This window comes from Microtus ochrogaster, chromosome 18 (genome assembly GCF_000317375.1).
Source record: "Microtus ochrogaster isolate Prairie Vole_2 chromosome 18, MicOch1.0, whole genome shotgun sequence".
NCBI classification, from domain to species: Eukaryota; Metazoa; Chordata; class Mammalia; order Rodentia; family Cricetidae; genus Microtus; species Microtus ochrogaster.
Genome location: NC_022020.1, coordinates 26,812,753 through 26,834,640, shown reverse-complemented (window position 1 = coordinate 26,834,640; position 21,888 = coordinate 26,812,753). Strand labels below are relative to the sequence as shown.

Genomic DNA, 21,888 nt, shown 5'->3' with positions numbered 1-21,888 from the left:
AGAGGCAGGCGGATCTTTGTGAGTTTGAGACCAGCCTGGTTTATAAGAGCTAGTTCCAGGACAGGCTCCAAAACCACAGAGAAACCCTGTCTCAAAAAACACACACACACAAAAAAAGAAAAGCTTACAACATTTTTAAATGCTGCCAACTAATTAAAAACAACTTTAAAAATAGATGGAGTAACTTGGAAAGATTAATATTTTATTGTTGATTATTTTTGCTGTGTTCTATTTTTATAAGAAAAAGAGGGGGAGCCGGGTGGTGGTGGTGCCTTTAATCCCAGCACTCAGGAGGTAGAGGCAGGGGGAACATCAAAAAGAAAGGGAAAGGGAAAGGAAAAGGGAAAAAGGGAAAGGGGAGGGGAAGGGAAGGGAAGGAAAAGAAAAAGGGGGCTTTGGCCAGGCAGTGGTGGTGGTGGTGGTGGTAGATCTCAGCACACAAGAGGCAGAGACAAGTGGATCTCTGTGAGTTCAAAGACAATGCCTCAGTGGAGGAGGCGGGGAGCAACATGGTGGACCACTTGCATTTCCTAAGTAAGATGCAGGGTTAGGAATGCACTCATCCAATGGCTAAGAAAGGCAGGTCTCAACTCAAGTTCCTGCTGGGCGTAGGTGTTGGGCTAAGCAGGCAGATTCACAAGCAACAGTACACCAATAGCTTTAACAGACAATTCAAGGTGTGTAAGGCAGGAACTAGATACAGTGGTGAACACTTGGGAGGCAGAGGAAGGAAGATCAAATCAAGTTCAAGGACATCCTGATCTACACAGTGAGTGCTGGCCAGCGATAGGGTGTACAACAAGATCTTGTCTCAAAAATAGGAGACAGTCAAATCACGAATCTGAATACCAGGCATGATGGTGTGTACATATAACACAGTACGAGAGGCTTAGGCAGGAAGATCAGTAGTTCAAGGTCATCCTCAGTTATACAGCAAGTTTAAGGCCAACCTGGCCAACACTGGGACTCAAAAACAACAACCAAATAAACAAACAAAAAATACACGACCCCACAAAGAAGGCCAGATGTAGCTGTACATTTTAATTCTAGCACTTGGGAGGCAGAGGCAGGTGGAGCTCTGAATTTAAGACCAGCCTGGTCTACAGATTGAGTTCCAGGGCAGCTAGGGCCACATAGAGACACCTTGTTTCAAAAATAAATAAATAAAAACAAAAAGCAAAACAAAACCCCCAAACAAAATAAACAAACAAAAAGTCTAAAAAGGAAGGAATGATTTTTGCAATAACCAAGAGTCTTGTTACGAGTGCTGAGCTTTCAGTAGACAGAGTGATGATGTCAAAGATGTCTAGTGCTAATTGATTTTTTCTTTTTATAAACTTTAATTACGTAAGTAACTGTTTGTTGGGGTGTGTGCAGGTGCTCTCACAGGCAGACATGGGTGTTGGGAATCAAACTTGGGTACTCTGCAAATGCCGGAAGCAAAGACCTGTATTTTGAGATCTGTATTTTGTTTACAGCCATCTTAAGCTCACAAGTAAGATATTCACCTTTGCAGGCAAGTTCTGGTCTTAGGACATTAATTAGCCTAGTGAGACCTGCAGGCGCCAGGCTTTTAGAAAACATTAGCATTTTCCTTTGTTAGTCAACAATCACAGGCCCCCCAGTATTTACCCATCAGCTAGGGATGTCTCCAGGCCTGAATTCTAACAGACTTGACACACCTCCCCTCCCCCTTGCCATTGTGCTATATAACAGCTTCTGAGAAATAATAAACTTGACGGCTTGATCAGAAATACTGTCTTGCCTTCATTTCTCGTGTCTCTTTTGTTCTTCCATTCCTCTTCCTCCTATAGATTTATCAGGGACCACCATTTGCATCCCGCTGGCTGGGATATGCAAAAATACTATGAACTTTCAACCACTGAGCCATCTGTCCTTTAAAAGCTGCCGGGGGCTACTGCTTTGTAGACATGACAGCAGTAAAGATTGGTTTCTTTACTGAATCACACATATTTTTTTATAGATAACAAACCCACATTAAAAAATTCACCCCGATGCTAATTTCATTGCTTTAATGATTTAGGAGGAAAATAATTTAAAATAAACAAGAAAATAAATCATTATAATCTACAGATTAATAAATAATCAGACTGCCTTCACGTGGGCATGTAACATATGTATATGTATGTATGTGTACGTATATAATTTTAAAACTTCTTTTTAATATAAATAAAGTCTTTTTATCAAGGGTGAATTACAGAATTCTGGAAAGCCCATAATTTCAGAAGTTATGTGCATTCTTAGGTGGTCTACTGACAGGTCTAACTTAAGATGGCTCACAAATATACAGGAATTAATTCAGTTGGATACAGTACACTAATAATCAACTCAGGGCTGAGTCTGAAAACCCTCTGCGGAAATAACTCAAAAACAGAAAAAAGCCACAATATACTGCATTAGTATGCCCCATGTATCACACATAAACGGATTAGAAAAGCACTTCACAGACTCTATTTTAACATGCATGCATTAGGAAACTATCTAATCTTTAATGAAAAAAATCTAAAAATTGTATTTTAAATTGATGGTAAATACAATACAGTGAGATGAGGCTTTATTAAAGTAATCTTAGCTGTCTAAGACATTTTTTAATTAGATAATTGTTTTTCTACTTTAAAAAGTTAAAAGCACTTACCTAAAACCAAGAACACCCACCAGAGCCAGTACTGGCCATCAAAGTATCCAGGGAAATAGGTGGAAAACTGGAAAAAGCAGCAGAAGAAAAAGGCAGAGACTTTATTGCAGCCTAACAGAACAATTTCACTTATTAATTTAGGAGCACACAAAACACAACTGTCACTTAGACCACATATACATACTTTTTAAATTAGTTAGTTCATTCATTCATTTACTGTGCATGTCTTGCCTGTGTTGTTGTATGTGTACTACATGCATCAAGCTTGGTGCCTGAAGAATTTGGAAGAAAGCATCAGATCCTCTAGAACTGGTCTAGGAATGGGTGTGAGACACCGTGGGTGCTGAGAATCAAACCCAAGTTCCCTGAAAGTGCAGCAAGTGCTCTTAACCACTGAACAATCTACTAGCACCATAATCATTTTTAAAAATATGGTCTATTTACTTCTAATTTGAATTCGTTTACAAGAAATGAAAAATGACTTCTTCTAATGGAAAAAAAAACTGTAAAGTTCTCTGTTCTCTTCCGGACTCCTTATTTTCCAAGTGTGCACGTGCGCACACACACACAAATGGATTTTGAAGGTGTTGAGGACTGTTTGGTATATAGCTCAGGCTGGATTTAGTAACGCTTCTTCTCCTTCAGCCTCCCAAGGGCTAGGATAACACGCTTGTGCCACCATACCTAACTCTTCATTTTGCTAGAAAACTTTAAAATCTCTGGCATGGTGGTGCATGCCTTATAACCCTGGCAATACTTCACAAAGTACCCATTTAAGAATGTTTCTAGTTTCATTGTATATACTTAGCATTAGATGTGATTATTTGGTTGGCATTACTGTCTCCTTGCCAATGAAGTCCAATTTGTTCCTAACCTTGAATTTTGAACTTTGTATCATGTACTTCATGGTAATCCTATACCTGTGCCAGGAATTGGCACAAGGCATTCTTTTGGCAAGTTAGAACTCAAGGTCTCGTAAAAGAGAAAAAGAACACAGATGGTCTCTAACAAAAGTGATTAACGTTATGACAGAACAAGACCAATATGCATTCAATAAAACCATCTTTTACACTTGAGTCTTTCCCCAGCTTTGTGACAGGCAGGATGAAGCAAAGTCTCTCAGGATGCTGGGTGGCAGTAGTCAGCCGCAGGTCTCTATCAGCTTTAAGATCACGGGATGAACCAGAATGTGCCATTGGCAGGGTAAATGCATTAAATGTATGTGAAGTTCATGCTCTCCTGTGAAGTACTGCTGTGTTTTAGTGTTATACAGAACCATCTGTCTTTAACCCCGAGGGGAGCAAGAACTACAGTACAGCTGAAGTTCAGCTCTCCCTGCTAGTGCTGATTTGATCTAATGAACATCTCTGGCGGGACCTGTTTTCGTAAGGAATGAAAACTTCCCCTATTTTTTTCTGACTTGCTAAGCCATTCTGACCTTGGTTTTCATTTAGATTCCGAAGATAACTAATAATGTAAACTTAGTCTATTCTCTTGGAGGCCCTGGTGTCCAAAGTCTGAGAATAAAAGTGTGGTATTCTCTCTTTGTCCATGATAGTGTTCAAGACCCTCACAAATGCTTTAAATGGCAGACAGCTCCAAAGCTTATGCATACATACAGCCTTTCCATATATGTGGACGTTTGATAAAGTTTGATTATGAATTGAGCACAATAAAAGATTAATGATAAGTGCCATTGAACTAACAATATACTATGATAAGTTATACAAACATGGCTCTTTAAAAAAAATCTTGCTGCTATAAAGATCTTAGAAACCTCAGTATGGAATTTTTTTCTTTTTTTTTAAAGCAATTTTTTTTTTTAATTAAGCATACAATGTACTGCTGGCAAGGAAGGCACCAGGTCTCATTACATTACAGATGGTTGTGAGCTACCATGTGGTTGCTGGGAATTGAACTCGGGACCTCTGAAAGAGCAGCCAGTGCTCTTTACCCTCTGAGCCATCTCTCCAGCCCATGGAATTTTTTTCTTTCATTATTTTGTGAAAGCTTTCACCTTTCATTAAAAGCATGTGGCTTCTCTTTGGCACATCCAAACTGCCAGCATTGCTATGACTACAATTTGGGACTTTTAAAATAAAGATTACCAACCACAAGCACTGTGATACCAATATGGTTCCCAAACAAGGCAAGTTTTGAACAGGATTTCAGAATTTATTGTTTTGTATGGCATGTCAATTAAAACTTACGGCTTGGGTCAGGCATAGTAGTGCTTGCCTTTGATCCCAGCACTCAGAAGGTAGAGGCAGGTGGATCTGTGAGTTCTAAAAGCCAGTCTGGTCTACACAGCAAGTACCAGTCCATCCAGGGCTAAACAATGTAACACTGTCTCAAAACAAACAATGAAACAAACAAACAAACAAAAAAAAAAACCCTTATCAACTGTTTCTGAAAAATTCAGATTCTGACCAGAGGTAACTCAGCTAAGAAGCAGAGACACAGTAGGCTCCAGTGCATACATACTTTCTATTCCATGTGTGTGTGTTTATATGTAAAAAGCATGTGTTTGCACATGTGTACATGCATGCCTTGGTGTCCTGGCTTTCCACTTTGTTAAAAGCAGGGTCTCCCTGTGCTACACACAGACGCTGGCTGGCTGCTCCCTTCCAGGGGTTCTTGTCTTTGCCTGTCATCTCCCCACAGGAGTGCTGGTACTACTACTGAATCTGGGTTTTCCTTAAGTTTTAGGAACCCAAAATCAGGACGTTAAGCTTTTGCAGCAAATACTTTCCCACTGAGGCATATTCCCAGCTCCTAATATTGTATTTCTTAATAAAACAGTTAAAATTTAAAAAAGAAATGTCAACTTCTCATGGACAAGGGTCTTAAAGTCCATTGGTTTTGACTCTTTGTTTTTCTGAAAGTCCATGTTTTTAGATTAATATAAATGAACTACACAGGGGGGAAAACTCACAATTACCTAATTTTCAAAGGATTTTAGATTTCTAAAATAGTCAATGAGTCCTCTGACTTACTCTGAAAAACTGCAATGGCCAAGTAACATCGATTAGCTATGTATGTTGCGTGTGGTGTGGATGCACGGTACAAATATGCACCAGTGTGCATGGACACACACAGAAGCCAGAGACAAGGTCTCACTAAATCAGAAGCTCACCTTTTTGACTGGAATGGCTAGGCAGTGAGCTCTGTGATCTGCCTATTTCCACTCTTCAATGCTTGGGAGTCATAGACATGTGCAGCTATGCCCACCTTTTTATGTGGGTGGGGACTCAAAACTGGGATCCCTGTGCTTGCAAGCAAGTGTTCATACCCACTGAACAATTTCCCCAGCCACAGTTTACCAGTTTATAATTACCTGGTTTCCTCTGCCAGGTCGACAATAGCAACAAACTCACCTGAAGACAAACTATACTTGTTTTGCTTGTTTGCTGTTTGTAGACGGGATCTCCCTGTATGGTCCTGGCAGGCTTGGAACTCACTATGCAACCAGGTTGGCCTTGAACTCATAGAGATCCATCCATCTCTGATGGGATTAAAGGTGTGTGCCCATGTGTGGCAGCAAAGTATACTTTATAAAAAAAAAAAAAGTATTGAACCCATTGGTGAATCTTCTTTTGTTGTTGCTGCTGTTTTTTTTTGTTGTTGTTGTTTGTTTGTTTTTTTTGTTTTTTTCTTTTCGAGACAGGGTTTCTTTGTAGTTTTGGAGCATGTCCTAGAAACTAGCTCTTGTAGACCAGGCTAGTCTCGAACTCACAGAGATCCGCCTGCCTCTACCTTTCAAGTACTGGGAATAAAGGTGTGTATGACCACACCCAGCCCCACTGGTGAATCTTGTTCAGCATCTAGGTTTTTGAAGTATACTTTGTACCCGATCCTGACATGTACAGCTCCATCAAGATCAGCAGGTACATCATCAAGGAGTATTCAGAGAACACTAGAGAAAGCCAAGAGACTGAGCAGAAGCACATCCGGGATTACTGAAGAATTTCTAGAACCCAAGGTCAAGCATCTTGTGTACCTTGGCTCCCTCTTTGAAACCATTTTGTACAGTTGTGTGGCTTTGAACAAATTAAAGTTACTTTTTTTTTAAAGATTTATTTATTATGTCTACAACATTGTGCCTCGATGTATGCCCACATGCCAGAAGAGGGCGCCAGATCTCATTACAGATGGTTGTAAGCCACCATGTGGTTGTTGGGAATTGAACTCAGGACCTCTGGAAGAGCAGCAGCCAGTGCTCTTAACCTCTGAGCCATCTCTCCAGCCCTTAAAGTTACTTTTTAAAAGCGCCTATACGTCCTAGAACTTAAGCTATTTTACGCAATATCAACTGGGAACTCTCATATCACCAAAGACATTGCTATACTTTTATCAAAAGAAAATTCCCTAATGGAGCAGTAGATAGATGTTTCTACGTAACCAGTCCTAGAAGGAAAAACTAGTGAAGGATAGACAATGTCATGAAATTAAAATTTCACAAGAATTAACATGATGAATGCCAGCCCCTCTATCACAGAAACTCTAGGTGTCCACACACATTAGCGCTTCATACATATCAAAACAACCTATAAAACAAATCATCTCCTAGATCTGAACATGAAACAAGAAGATAGGAATTACATGCAACTGATTTTAGCTCACTTTACCATGGAATCAGAACAAAGACAAACCAAATTATCCCTTTAAATATCAAGATAACAAAAAATTAAAAATCAAATATTCAAAGTCATTCTAATTATTGCCTCTTGACACAATCTATGTTCTCTGCTATGCAACTTACCCTGACAATAAGGATCCATTTAATTAGAGAAAGACCAAATCCTGAGATGGCCCCATACCTTCCCGCAGCTGAGGTGGTCAGGCAAAAAGACAAGAAGAATCCAATCCAGTTGAAGAGGAATGCCACTGTAAGAGTGGAGGGAAAAGCTATGTTAACCAAGGGACAGGAGTGTTCTCTGCAGCAGCCCCTACTTATGTGGCGTTCCCTAGGATATAAAAGATAGCCTGCACTTGACAAACCATCTCCGCCTCCCCTTGATCTCCCTCAAAAGCAATGAAAGACTTTGTGAATCTCATGCTGCATGCTCTGTGTCTACCAACCTGCTCCTATCTTCGCTGCCATATAGGTCAGTGAGTAAACAAAACACTTCGGACAGCAACCTGGCACCTCACATAAGTGAGTCAAGTTACTCATCCTCCTGCTGTGTCTTCTGACAGCTCAGAGCATCACTATTTTTGCACTACATTTTTTATTTTTCACAGAGTATATAAAATAGGTGCTCACATGTAAGTGAGGTGCATAAAAAAGTATAAAACAGCATTAAGAAGGGGAAAGTCTGCTGGAGAGATGGCTCAGAGGTTAAGAGCACTGGCTGTTCTTCTAGAGGTCCTGAGTTCAACTCCCAGCAGCCACTTGGTGGCTCACAACCATTTGAAATGAGATCTGGGGCCCTATTCTGGAATGCAGGCAGAACAGTGTATAAATAATAGCTGGGTAGTAGTGGTGCATGCCTTTAATTCTAGTCCTCAGAGGCAGGCGGAACTCTGTGAGTTCGAGTCCAGCCTGTTTTAGGACTGGCTCCATAGCTACTGAGAAACCCTGTCTTGACAAACAAAAAAAGGAAAGGAAAGGAAAGGAAAGGAAAGGAAAGGAAAGGAAAGGAAAGGAAAGGAAAGGAAAGGAAAGGAAGAGAAAAAGGGGCAGAGTCAGATTGACTTTGATCGATCAGAAAATTAGAAGTTTACAGAACAAAACTATCAATGCTGTTGCATTCCTACTCTGCCATCTGGGTATGAGCAGCAGCAATAACAATGGGCCCTGTAGGCTTCAAAGATGAGATTTGGCATGTGTTAACACTGTGGCATCCATAATTGCTTTAAACATACTGTCCATTCAGAGCACTTGGGTTTATAGGAAGTGACTACTACATGTATACTTACTGAAAAAAGTTAACATAAAAATCCCATCGTTTCCTATCCTCAGCTGGTCAGCATCGTCAAAATCATCCCGACCCACAAAATCTTCATCCTAAACGAAGGAAAAAGAGTAAGACAGAGTTATGATGAATTATTTCTAGACAAAAGAATGGCTGGCACAAAAGGTGAGATGCATAACCAAAAACCTTCCTTTTAGTGAAAGGTCTACTGTAATTGGTGCAAACATACCCCTTCACTGACTATTTAAGTAGGCTGCTTAAGACTGCTTGGTAAGTTGGCTAAGAGACAAACTTTCCTTGTTGCTTCCTCAGTGCTCCTAGACCCAATAAAGGATTGCCTACGTCTTTCTTTTTTTGCTTTTGTTTTTCAAGACAGGGCTATCCCGAAACTCTCTTTGTATATCAGGCTAGCCTCAAACTCAAAGATATGCCTGTTTCTGCCTCCTAAGAAGCAGATGGATCTCTGTGAGTTCAAAGCCACCTTGGGCTACAGAAGACTGAACCTGTCTAAAAGAGAAACAGAGCCCATACAAAGGTAATCCCAGCACTTGGGATCACATGCCTTTAATCCCTGCACTACAGAGGTGGCGACAGGAGCTATGGCTAGATGGGGAAGAGACAGGAACTCAGTGGAGTGTGGAGTCTGAGGTTGATGGAGAACACTACAGGATCACCCTTTTGGTTTGAAGATTTGGTAATCTCTCTAGTGGTTGGCAGTTTTGCTTTTCTGATCTTCAGGTTGAACCCCAATATCTGCTTCTGGGTTTTTATTATTCATGCTACACTGCTTGGTGCATCATTTTCAGAAGATGCTTATTATTCCAAAAGAAAATGTATATGCTTAAAATTAGCTATAACCAAGACAATTCTAGTAACTCAACAATGGATAATGAAAATAACTCCAACTAAGCAGCCCCAAAACAACATAGATCAAACAAACAAACTGCTTACTCTTCCAGGAACCAAAGGGATTGTGGCTTCAGTCTTGGTTCTTTCAGCCTCATCATAACTGGGCAGTGTTGTAGCCACGTTATAAGAAGGGGGCTTTGGAAACCCAGATTCATCTTTGTAGTCAAAATACGCTGCAGAAAAAAAAAAAGTAATAAAATCCATCTGAAGCAAAAGACATTTATTTATAAATAAATGTGACACTTGGAACAATTTTTAAGTATGTATTTAAAAACAAGATTGTCCATACCTTTATTCCTAGCACTCAGGAGGCAAAAGTGGGTGGATCTCTGTGAGTTCAAGGCCAGCCTGTTATACATTAGCAAGTTCCAATTCAGCCAAGGCTACACTGTGAGACCTTGCCTCAAAGTACATATATACATACAAACACACATACATAAAAATAAATAAATTAAAAACTCACTTGCTATACTTATTTCCAACTCTGAATCTAACAGGCGTTTATTCTGTGGTACTGGGGATCAAATCCAGGGGCTTATAGCCAAGTACCCTACCATCGAGCTGCCATCTCCAACCCTCTTTTTACCTTTTATTTTGCTAAGCTACCCTTGAACTTACAATCTGCCTGTCCCAGACTCTCAAGTGATCACTAGAACTGGTGATTTAAATAGTCATGGAAAACACTTAGGCTAACACTTTACACAAGCCAGGTATGGTGTGTGTGCCTGTGATCTCAGGTTCTTGGGCGATGGATGTTACAGGGTCACAGCTTGAGTTTTGCCTAGGAAACACAGCCAGATCTCCTGTCAATGGTTAAAAAGTCTTCACACGTGCACTAAGATCTACACTGTAGTTTCCCCTCGTTAAAAAAAAATGAAAATCAAACTTGAAAAAAAGGAAAGGGCTTAATATTCATGTGTTCCTGTTTTTACTAGGTAACTAACTGGGTTATAAAATAACTCTCTATGAACTCTTTCATCTCCTCTTTTGGACACTGTACTTCATGCTCACTGACTTCTGTCACAAAATATGCAGCACAACAGAAAAGATGTATTTACAAGGTTAAACTTGTTCTTGTTTTGTTTTTGTTTTTTGAGGCAGGGTTTCCTAGCTGTCCTGGAACTAGCTCTTGTAGACCAGGCTGGCCTCAAACTCAGAGATCCACCTGTCTCTGCTTCCCAAGTGCTGGGGATTAAAGGCGTGCGCCACCACCACCTGGCTTCTAAATATTTTTCAAGTTTCAAAAAAAAAAAAATCTGTTTGTCTTTCTTTTACTCTCTAGTTATAAGTTAGCTTCTCCATAAATTTGTTGTTGTGTAGTCTCAGCTGGCCTGGAACTGCCACTGCCCTGCCTTGACCTTCAGGGTACTGATATTAGAAGTGTGAACTAATACACCAGCTAACTTCAACATTCTTATTGTAATAATTATTGAAATTGTCAATCATCAATGCCCCTCATTAACAAAAAAGAAATAACAATCTCCTCTTCCTTCTCCTCCTCTTCTGTAATAGGATCTAGTAATATAAAACTCAACCTGGGGGACTGGAGAGATGGCTCAGTGGTTAAGAGCACTGACTGACCCTTCGGGAGGCCCTGAGTTTGATTCCCAATGATGACATGGCAGCTCACAACCATCTATAATGGGATCTAGTGCCCTCTTCCATCATGCAGGCGTACAAGCAAGTGGAACACTTCTACACAGAAAATACATGAACAAATCTTTAAGAGACTATGTACTCAGTATGTATTCAAACTGTCTCCAGTCTCAACCTTCCAAGGTATGAGCCATCATGCCCAGTATTCAGGTTTTGGGTGTGGTGGTACATGCCTATAACCCTAACTTTCCAGGTAGAGGCAGGAAAACCAGGAGTTCAAGGTCAGTCTCCCTATACATAGTATTTGAGGACAACCTGGTCTATGGGGATCTTTTCTCAAAACAAAAGAAGAAAAATTAAATATCCATTTTGGAAAAAAGTCACTAAGAAGTTAGAGCTAATGGCGAAGCAGTGTTTTATTTAATACAGTTTCTGTGTGGTTATTTTGGGTGTAAGCTAGCCGGGAGGCCAAGACAAACAAGGGACCTGCTCCCTTGCAACTGGAGGGGTCTGTGCTAGCCCTGGCCTCAGTACCCACCTGCATTCTCTGCAGAAATGCTGCTGTACGGTGGAGGAGCATCACCTGCCGTCTGCTCGGGTTCCCCAGGCTCCTCTTCATTCTGCAGCTGAATAAAAACATCAGATATTAACACTCACACACACACACACACACACACACACACACACACACACACACACACAAACAAATTCAAAAGATACAAACCTAAAAACTAGAGTAGCCTATCTGGAAGGCTATCTGGCATTGTGTTTGTTTCCAAAGCCTTTTTAAAGTATCCTAATCCCAGGAAGTTATTTTAAGGAAATGAGACAAAAAGAAAAAGTTATATAAGAATCATACTCCAAGTACATATTCCTGTAGTCTCAGTCATAGACAAGCCTGGGCTACATAAAATATGAGGCCTATCTAAAAAGAAAACAGAAAAAGCCAAATGTAGCTCAAACTTGCCTCCAATTTGCCAAGGAGCTGACAAAGGCCCTGTACTCCTGCCCTTCCCACTCCTGCTTCCCAAGTGCTGGGATTTCAGGTGTGAACCACCATGCCCAGCTATCAAAAAATAGACTAAGAAAAAATCAAAACTTCAAAGAAAATTCGACAACTTAGAAACTTATAGAACCACTACATGAAGAAAAGTCTGATTTTTATCAAACAATATGTATTGTGCAATTTGTTTGTAAAAGGATAATCATATAATGGAAAGAAGATCTAGAATGAGGTATCTATAATTTAGAACTATCTTTAGGTAATGAAAGTATAAAGGGTTTCTCCTTGTTTACATTTAGACTCTAATTTCATTGCTTGTATAATTTCTTTAAAGTTAGAAAAGCAATCTGGTAGGACAAATATTGAAAATACACAAACCAAGTCCTTCTATCTTATTTGGTAAGTGAAACAGTTATGAAAACATAAATGTCTAACCTCTGTCAGCACTTTCTCTCAACTATCTGATGTAGTGTTTTAGTGCTGGGAATCAAACCCTGGGTTTTAAGAATCCCAGGCAAGTTATTTACAGCAGAGCTAACTCCAGAACTCCCCAGCTCCTCCAGTTATTTCAATAGTCCACACTGAATGTGTAATGTCTACCTATTGTTGCTGCCAAGTGCCCACCCTAGTCACTGTCATGAAATGAAGATTTCTCAATAGATTATACTTTTTAATGAGCCGGCACTGGCATTAAACTATAAAGGGAGTCTGCTGATAAGGGTCTGATCCTGTTTTCAGTATTACCACACAGGAAGTTAACTGAGGTGCTTGTAAGACACACCAGCTCCTAAGCACACTTTACAAAGAAGTCCATGGTAAACTGAGACAGAAGAGAGCCTGGGATTTGATAAGAAGCGGAGTCTGCATCAATCTCCAATCCTGTGCTATCCAGGAATTACTACAATATAGATTTATCTATAAATTCAATTTGACGTGGGTTCTTGGGCCATATTCTTAGCAGCATCTACCATCCAGGACTTTCTATAACCAGTGCAGGGTATGAAACCTAGTACAAACATTTTTACCACTGACTTTCATCTCCAGGCCTTGATTTTTTTTTAATTTTTATTTTTTTGAAACAGGGTTTTCCTGTGTACCTTTGGGCTGGCCTGGAACCCTAATCTCCTTGTCTCAAATACTGGATTATAGGCATGTGCCACCATTTCTAACTTGGGCATATTTTTTTAGCTCTAACAATCTAATCTTAAACTTAAGTCATTCCCAAAATAATTGTACTGCAAACTAAGGTAATTTTTCCTTGGAAAAGAAAACATACAGGCAAAATAGTTATAGAAAAGCAAATATTCCAGGGACATCATATAGTGACTTATTTGAAGAGCTCCTGGGAACATGATTCTCCTCAATCCAAGATCTTAACAGTATGCGAACATTAGAAGGATATTCTTAGCCTCCTCACGACTAACCATCACTGTATGAGAGAAGACAGCACCAAGGGAGAACGACAGCACCAAGAAAGGGGAAAAAGATTATTTGAGAATGCAGTCTCTATCTGTAACCAGCTGGTACCATCTGTATTTCTAACCTGCTTTATTATTCTGGAGTCTGGTCAAAGCAAGCATGTTTCTTCTACACAATTTGGTTTCAGAAAGGAAGCCTGGCAGTTCTTAGAAACATAGACATTCAAAAAAATCAAGAGGTAAAATAGTCTACCATGCCAGTAGCTGTAAGATAGGTTGCCTGTCTCCTAGCAACCCAGAAATGTGAAATGTGATCACTCCCCAGCACAGTAACAGATAACAGCAGAGAAATTCCAGCCTTCTCAGAAACGCTATCTCTCTGGTGAGAAAAAAACCAAACATTACCAGGTCAAGATTTTTTTTTCTCCCTTAAAATTCAGTATTTTACATACATTTCCAACTAAAAAGAAGAAAAAAGAAACCCCGCAGAAAAAAAATTATGACTATGGAGGTGCCACATGTTGGAATGACCCCCCACTCAACTGTTCTCATTGCTTCCTCCCACCACAGAAACCTAATTACTCCCACACTGCTGGTGGTAAGGTTGGGCTCAGAAAATCTGCTCTAAAACAAAACACCATGAGAAGAACAAAGGGAATCACATGCCAAAGGCCACATATGCTTAGTAATGACTGCTGAACGACAGAGCTGTCAGCACATACATTCTTACACTTTGGGGCCTCAAGGCCACTGCTCAGCAATGAAGGAAAGAAATGCACGGACCACAACTGGACTGTAGCCTTTAGGAAACAGTGTACTTGCGTCCATGATGAGTTTTGCCCATTTTCTTGCTCTGTCCCCAAGAACCTTTCTGGTGCAGCCTACCCAGCCACACGGATCCCCTCCTGGTGCTCAGAGAGCACAAGCACTGGAAAGATTCCCACTCTTCCATCAGTTGGGCCAAGTGGGCCCAGGTCCAGCTTAACTACACAGTACAGGCCAGGCTGTAGCCGGTCCTTGAGGCAGGTCTAAGAGAGGGAACTTAACTCAGAGCACACAGGAACAGTCTCTGACTGACTCTGGAGACTAATAAATACTGCTGGAGCTAGAGTTTTCACCCCATTACATCACTTTTGTTACATTTTGAACCAGTTTTAGCTTTATTGTGATCTGTTTTACAAATTGAACTATAAAATTACTCATAAATGACAGAAAAGGCCAGGTGTAGTGGCTCACACTTGTAATCTCAACACTTGGGAGACTGAAGCTGGAACATTAAGGAAGTAAGTTCCTGGCCAGCCTGAGTTGTTACATAGTAAGCAACTTTGCCTGCCCACCAAAGGAGCCATACAAAGTGTTGAGCTTAATACAGAACTACCTATGTCTCTACCAAGATGAAATAATCCAATAATCTGAAATTTCAAGTAGCATTTTGCTTTGTCACACACTTACACTGTGTCCTGATTTTCTTTTCCATATCCCCACTTGGTGCATGATCCCAATCTGCCATAATACTACTCTCCTTGATCTAATTAACCTTTGATTTTGAAAATACGTATCTTGGGGGCTGGAGAAATGGCTTGAAGGTTTTAAGAGAACTAACTGCTCTTCCAGAGGGCCCAGGTTCAACCCCCAGCAATCACATGGTGGCTCACAACCATCTGTTAATTATGCATGTGGTACACCAACATATATGCTGGCTAAACACACACACACACACACACACACACACATATAATTTTTTAAAAATTTTAAAAATATGTCTATTAGGACTAGCGAGCCAGCTCAGCAGTTAAGAATGCTTACTCTTCTTCAGAGGACCAGAGTTTGGTTTCCAGTACTCATGGTCAAATGGCTCACAACTACCCTTAACTCCAGCTTCAAGAGTTATCATGCCCTCTTCTGGCCTCCTTGGGTACTGCACACACCTGCCAGATATACATACAGACACATAAATAAAAATGATCAAAAGCTTATAAAAATAAATCTGAGGGGGGTGTTGAGACAAGGTTTCTCTGTGTAATAGCCCAGTGTTCCTGAACTAGCTCTGTAGACCAGGTTGGCCTCAAACTCACAGAGATCCACCTGCATCTCTCCCAAGTGCTAGGATTAAAGGTGTGTGTGTACCACCAACACCTGTCTATAAAAAATAAACCTTAAACCAGGCGGTGGTGGCACACACCTTTAATTCCAAACCACAAGAAGCAGGGGAATGAAACTCTTGAGTTTGAGGCCAATCTAGTCTACAGAGCAAGTTCTAGGAGCCGGGGCTACAAAGAGAAAATCCTGACTCAAGAAACTGAAAATAAACAAATACTTTAAAAATTTATAAAAAGGTGCTATTGTTTTGTTTTTAAGGTTAAGGCTATAAAATATAGTACATCTAAAATAAAGGGATCACCCTCCTTTGAATCTAAGTATTGTGCCTATTAGAAATAAATACAGCATTAAAGAGCAGGTGCAATGACACTCACTGGTAGTCCCAACTTCTGGGGAAACTGAGGCAAAATAACCACTCAAGTCTAGTTCACTGAGGTCAAGCTGGGGAGCATGAAATTATATTAGTATCTTTTAAAAAAATCTGCTAGGTATGGATGGCAGCACAAGCCTATAAATCCCAACACTTGGGAGATTGAGAGATGGGAGAATCAGGAATCCAAGTTCATCTTTGGCTGCATAATTAGTAGAAGCCAGAAATGCTCACTACAGAAATTATACATAGTTTTTGGTTTGTTTTTGAGACTGGGCTTCCCTGTAACAGTCCTGACTGTCCTGGAACTAGCTCTGAAGACCAGGCTGGCTTCAAACTCAGAGATCTGCCTGTCTCCATCTTCCAAGTGCTGGGATTAAAGGCATGCTCAACCACCACCCAATGATACCTAGTTTTTATAGAAGCAACTTTGAATAAAACTAGTTTAAAGACACTTATGGAACTGGAGAAACAGGTGGTTGCCACAAACTCTTTTTTCTCCCCCCAGAAACTCTTAGGTCATATAGCCCAGAGTGTGTCTAGCAGCAGAAATTAAAAGAGCCTTATTCAAAAACAAGGTATAAGAAGGGACCCTCCACAGCATGTAAGAGGCAATAGTCACATACAAACACAACACATCATACATAATACACACACACACCTTCAGTTTTAAAATGAATTGTTCTGAGGGACAGTAAAGCAGAGCTAGGGTTGGATCGCACTAAGAGACAATATCTAATCTTACAATGAGTGGTACTAGTACTCCCAGGCATTTACATTCTCTAAAGACTGGAAAAAGTGAAAAAAAAATCCTTCTGCATAAAGTAGGTGTGGTGGTGCACACCTGTAACCCCAGCCCTTGGGAGCCAAAGGCAGGGAAGCCACAGCTCCACACCCTGGTCTACATCTGAGTTCTGGGCTGTCCAGTTTACACAGTGAGACTCAGTCTCAACAAAACCAAACCAAATTAACCTCACAAATCTTTATGCCCAAGGTGAAATGACATCAATATGTACCTCACACAAACACATTAAAAATACATGACAAATTAATGCCAAACTAGTCAAGAAATCCCTAATATTACAAGTATTCACACTACTTAATTAGTTGTTGTTGGGTCCTATTTAATTATACTTTATTTGTTTATTTTGGTTTATCGAGACAAGTTTTCTTTGTGTAGCCTTGGCTCTCCTAGAACTAGCTCTGTACACGCTCTGGTCTTGAACTCAGAGATCTTCCTGCCTCTGCCTGGGGTAAAAGATAGAGCCAGAGAGCAAGAACTGTGCATTTTCTACTACATCTAATGCATCTATTATGACACTGTAGCCTCATCAGATTCTTTGCTTTCTTAAAAAAAGTGTTTGTACTTGTGTTTGTGCAAATGCCGTGTGTGTGCTCACGCACAGTTGCTAAGAACTAAAGTTGGAAGATTAGCAAGTGCTCTTATGCACCGAGCATCTATCTTTCCAGCCCCAAATTCTTTACTTGCAAGAAGAGTTCTCCGCTAACTTGCTATTAATATATTAGGTGTATTTTAAGTAATTCTGACAAGGTATGAGAACCTCAACTGTAAGAAATGCAATCTCATCTAACAATGAACAAAGGAAGGCTAGAGTTTGCCCAACGAATAAACTGCTTGCCATGCGAGCATGAGAAAGTGAGTTCAGACTCCAAGTACTGCATGCAACCCTAGCAACAGGGGAAACAGACAGAAGGATGGTTTGGGCCTGCTGGCCAGTCAGTCTAGCCCTAATGACAAGGTCAAGCTCCAAGCTCAGTGAGAAACCCATCTCAAAAAATAAAGTGGAGAGCAACTGAGAAAGGCATCCTGATGTCAACCTCAGGACCCCACACATGCCTGTCTGTAAGTGCACATGCACACACATATGCACACTCAAACCACACAAACACACACGCAGGAGTTGATCAAACATTTCTCCAAAGACCAGTATACAAATGGCCAGTAGACACAAAATGAAATGCTCAACACTCTTAAGGTCATCAGAGAAAAGCATAAGATAATACTTCATACCTACTAAAAAGACAGTAACAAGTTCTTTTTTTCTCCAAAGCAGAGTTTCTCTGTATAGCTTTCAAGCTTGTCCTGAAACTGGCTCTGTAGACTGCTCTGAAGACCAGGCTGTCCTCAAACTCATAAGTGCTGGGATTAAAAGCATGCACCAATACTGCCCAGCCAGTAACAAGTTCTTATGCTTGGGGGAAAACTAGAACTCTAACAAACTACTGGTGGCAATAGAAAGTGTGTTTCTATTGGTAAATGGTTAAGCCCAGAGTTAAGACGTATGTCCACACAAAATTTGATGGTACAGGATTGCCAAAAATTTAGCATACAAATAGATACAAAATCTGTGGTTTATCTATACAATGAAACACTATTCAGCAAAAAAAAAAATTGCTTGTGATATAAATAAGCTTTGAGAAAGCATTATACTAAGAATAAAGCCACTAAAAAAATACCGTCTGTTGCATGCTTCTATTTATATTAAAATGACCAAAAGTGTGATTTCATAGAGAAAGAAAGATTAATGGTTATTGATAACTAAGATAATGGGGGTGGGGGAATAGTAGCTTACTGCTGCTATGTCTGAATTTCTTGTAGGGTCAGGCACAGTAATAAAAATTGTTTAAAAATTAGATGGGGATAATGGTTATACAGCCTAATGGAAAATAGTTTATTTTTAATTATACTTTAAAAGAATACACTTGGGCTGGAGAGATATGGCTTGGAGGTTAAGAGCACTTGTTGCTCCTGCAGAGAACCTGGGTCCAACTCCTTGCAGACACATGATGGTTCACAAACGTCCATAACTTCAGTTCCAAGGGCTCTGAACCCTCTGCTGACTTCCAAAAGTATCAAACATTGCACATGGTGAGTGTACATACATACATTCAAGACAAAACATTCATACATGTAAACATAAAAATAAATCTAAAGAGATTTTTAAAAGAATAAACTTTGGGCTGGAGAGATGGCTCAGAGGTTAAGAGCATTGCCTGCTCTTCCAAAGGTCCTGAGTTCAATTCCCAGCAACCACGTGGTGGCTCACAACCGGAATATTGTATACATAATAAATAAATAAATATTTTTTAAAAAAAGAATAAACTTTAAGGAAATAAATTTTCAATCTCAAAAGAATAAGGTAATAGTGTTTTCTATTTTCAAAAAGCCAAATCTGTACTGTATAATTTTATTTAAATAAAACGTCAAATTAACTGTTGTACATCACTGTTCCCTTATTACGTCAGTATCTGTCACCCTCAATAGCCCACAAATCACCACAGAACATGCCTGCGAATGGGTAAAAATGACAAGCACAGTGAATCACTACAATAAAAAAAATCGTTTCCTGGGACTGGAGAGACAGCTCTGTGGTTAAGTGCACTGGCTGCTCTCCCAGAGGACATGGGATTCAATCCCCAGCACCACACAGGAGTTCACAGCCATCTGTAACTCAAGGTCCAGGAGATGCAATGCCTTCCTCTGACCTCTACAGGCACTGTATACATGTGGTGCACAGACATCTATGTAGAGAAAGCATCCATACATATAAAGTAATGATTTTTAAAGTTATGTGTGTATATATCACACAAGTGCAGCATTTAGAATATCCAAGACTATCAGAAAAAAAAAATAATGTAAACATGTAATACCAAGATGAAAACCTAAAAATGAGCCAAAGCAAAGGAAAATCAAGTGATGAGAACAATGACTTAAAAGTGTCTAACAGACAGAATGCTTTCTCTTAGAAAGCCATGTTCACAGAGCTTTTGGTTAAAGGCTTGCTTGTGTGGCTGTCTGGCTGGCAGCATAAATAGAACAGACGAACACTTGGCTTTACGAGGGGAAAATACCTGCAATATCTACAGAAGTCCTTAGAAATGAGAGCAGAGCCGGGCAGTGGTGGCGCACGCCTTTAATCCCAGCACTCGAGAGGCAGAGGCAGGCGGATCTCTGGGAGTTCGAAGCCAGCCTGGTCTACAAGAGCTAGTTCTGGGACAGAAAAAAAAAAAAAAAAGAAATGAGAGCAGATGCTGCCAAGTGAGATCACCAACTTGCGTTTCCTTCAAACCCCCCCCCCCACTTCTCCATATTAGGTCGTACTAACACGACGTACAAGGTGAGCACATCCTAGGCACTCACCTCCAATTCACCTCACCTAAAAAGCTAAAACTGAGCAAAGTCACTGCTCATCTGCAAAAGCACTAAACAGCTGCAATTACGGTGCCAGCTCTTTGTCATCAGCTTACTGACCTATGGAATCAATGTCTTATGCCCAAATACTTTTCCAGAACTGATGGCTTTACCAAGACACTTGAGTAAATGGCACCTAGCTTCAGTAAAACCTGAAGCCAAGAGTCTTCCAGGCTAACACTTGCCCTCAGTGGGCTAGAATTTCAAAGACAGAAGATGTGTCGGGTCTAAAGAAAATTGAATGAAAAATGAAATTTATGCCCTGGCAATGCTGAAGCATGGGCAGCCCATAAATGGCGGTTCTGTTGAACTTGTGCATATTGGATTTCATGGTCAAAGTTGATGAGAACAACTGACCAGGTCTCTTCCTCAAGAGGGCACCAGATCTCAGTACAGATGGTTGTGAGCTACCATGTATTTGCTGGGAATTGAACTCAGGACCTTAGAAAGAGCAGCCAGTGCTCTTAACTGCTGAGCCATCTCTCGCCCCTAAAAGTTTTTGTTTGTAGACAGGGTCTCACCATGTACTTTTGGCTGGCCTGCAGCTTGGTATGCGCTGACCTATCCTTCAATTCACTTGCCTCTGCCTTCCAAGTGCAACACCATACAAACCTCATTGTAATTTTTTGTATTTACTTTATGTATACAAATAGGTGAAAGTTTTGCTTACATATATGTGTATATTACCACATGCATGTATATATGCACCACATGGGTCCCTGGTACTCATGGAGTCCAGAAGAAAGAATTGGATCTCCAGAACTGGAGTTACAGATGGTTGTGACCTGCTATACAGGCACTAGGAACTGAGTGAGGTCCTCCTTAAGATAACTGCTGAACTGTCTTTAGCTCCCTTATTGTAAATTTGAGAGACAAGAGTCTATGTAGTACAGGCTGGTCTCATTTTTTTTTTATTTTTATGTGTTGTTTCAGACAATTTTTTTGTGTCTGTCTCCCCTTTTTGCTCATTATGCCATTTAAATCACAGTTAAATGATTTTAAGAACCATATAATATAGAATTACATAGTCAAAAAAACTTAAAGTGTGTTGGCACATACCTATATCCCCACTAAAGAAAACTCCATTTCCCCAATGCAGAAGGGACAGCTGTGGTGCCAACTGGCATACCAAAGCACCTGCTGGCCTCTCCCTCGCTGTCACAAGTACCTGTTACACTTTCAATGTAACATTCTAGCTCTTCTCACCTACTCCCCTACCCTCAACTTCCAACTCATGGGCTTCCCTCCCCCAGCTACTCATTCTCCAAATAACCCTGATTACCACCCTCCCCCACCCCTCCCTCTCTCCCCCACCCCATCTCTCATGGCCAGGTTCGGGCTGCTGGCCACGTTCTACTATTTTCTCTCTCAACTCTGGACTCCTCCAGATGCCTCTGCTTGTTCTCTCATATCTACAATACCCTTCCCCTTAAGCAGCACACCACGAGCTGTCATGTCAGCAGTTTATATAGTAAGAAGGACAACTGCCCAAGCTCAGATAGTTAACACAAGGTCTCGATGCTACACAGTGAGACCCTGTCTCAACACAACCCCCCCACAGCAAATCCACATAAGTAATAAATCCAAGTAATTAATTCACACAATGCACCCGGCAATGGTGGCGCACGCCTTTAATCCCAGCACTTGGGAGGCAGAGGCAGGCGGATCTCTGTGAGTTCGAGACCAGCCTAGTCTTACAGAGCTA

General features: G+C 40.5%; 1 protein-coding gene across 1 annotated transcript in view; it reads right to left on the bottom strand.

Annotated features, from left to right (window-relative positions):
• The window catches only part of Ndfip1 (Nedd4 family interacting protein 1), a 47,166-nt gene that overhangs the window by 10,923 nt on the left and 14,355 nt on the right, over nt 1-21,888 (bottom strand). Inside the window, exons 2-6 of the mRNA XM_005356023.3 lie at nt 11,618-11,705; nt 9,526-9,656; nt 8,579-8,666; nt 7,419-7,543; nt 2,657-2,723 (exon numbers count right to left, since the gene is read on the bottom strand). Coding sequence (XP_005356080.1) covers nt 2,657-2,723; nt 7,419-7,543; nt 8,579-8,666; nt 9,526-9,656; nt 11,618-11,705 — 499 coding nt within the window. The remainder of the gene's footprint in view (nt 1-2,656; nt 2,724-7,418; nt 7,544-8,578; nt 8,667-9,525; nt 9,657-11,617; nt 11,706-21,888) is intronic.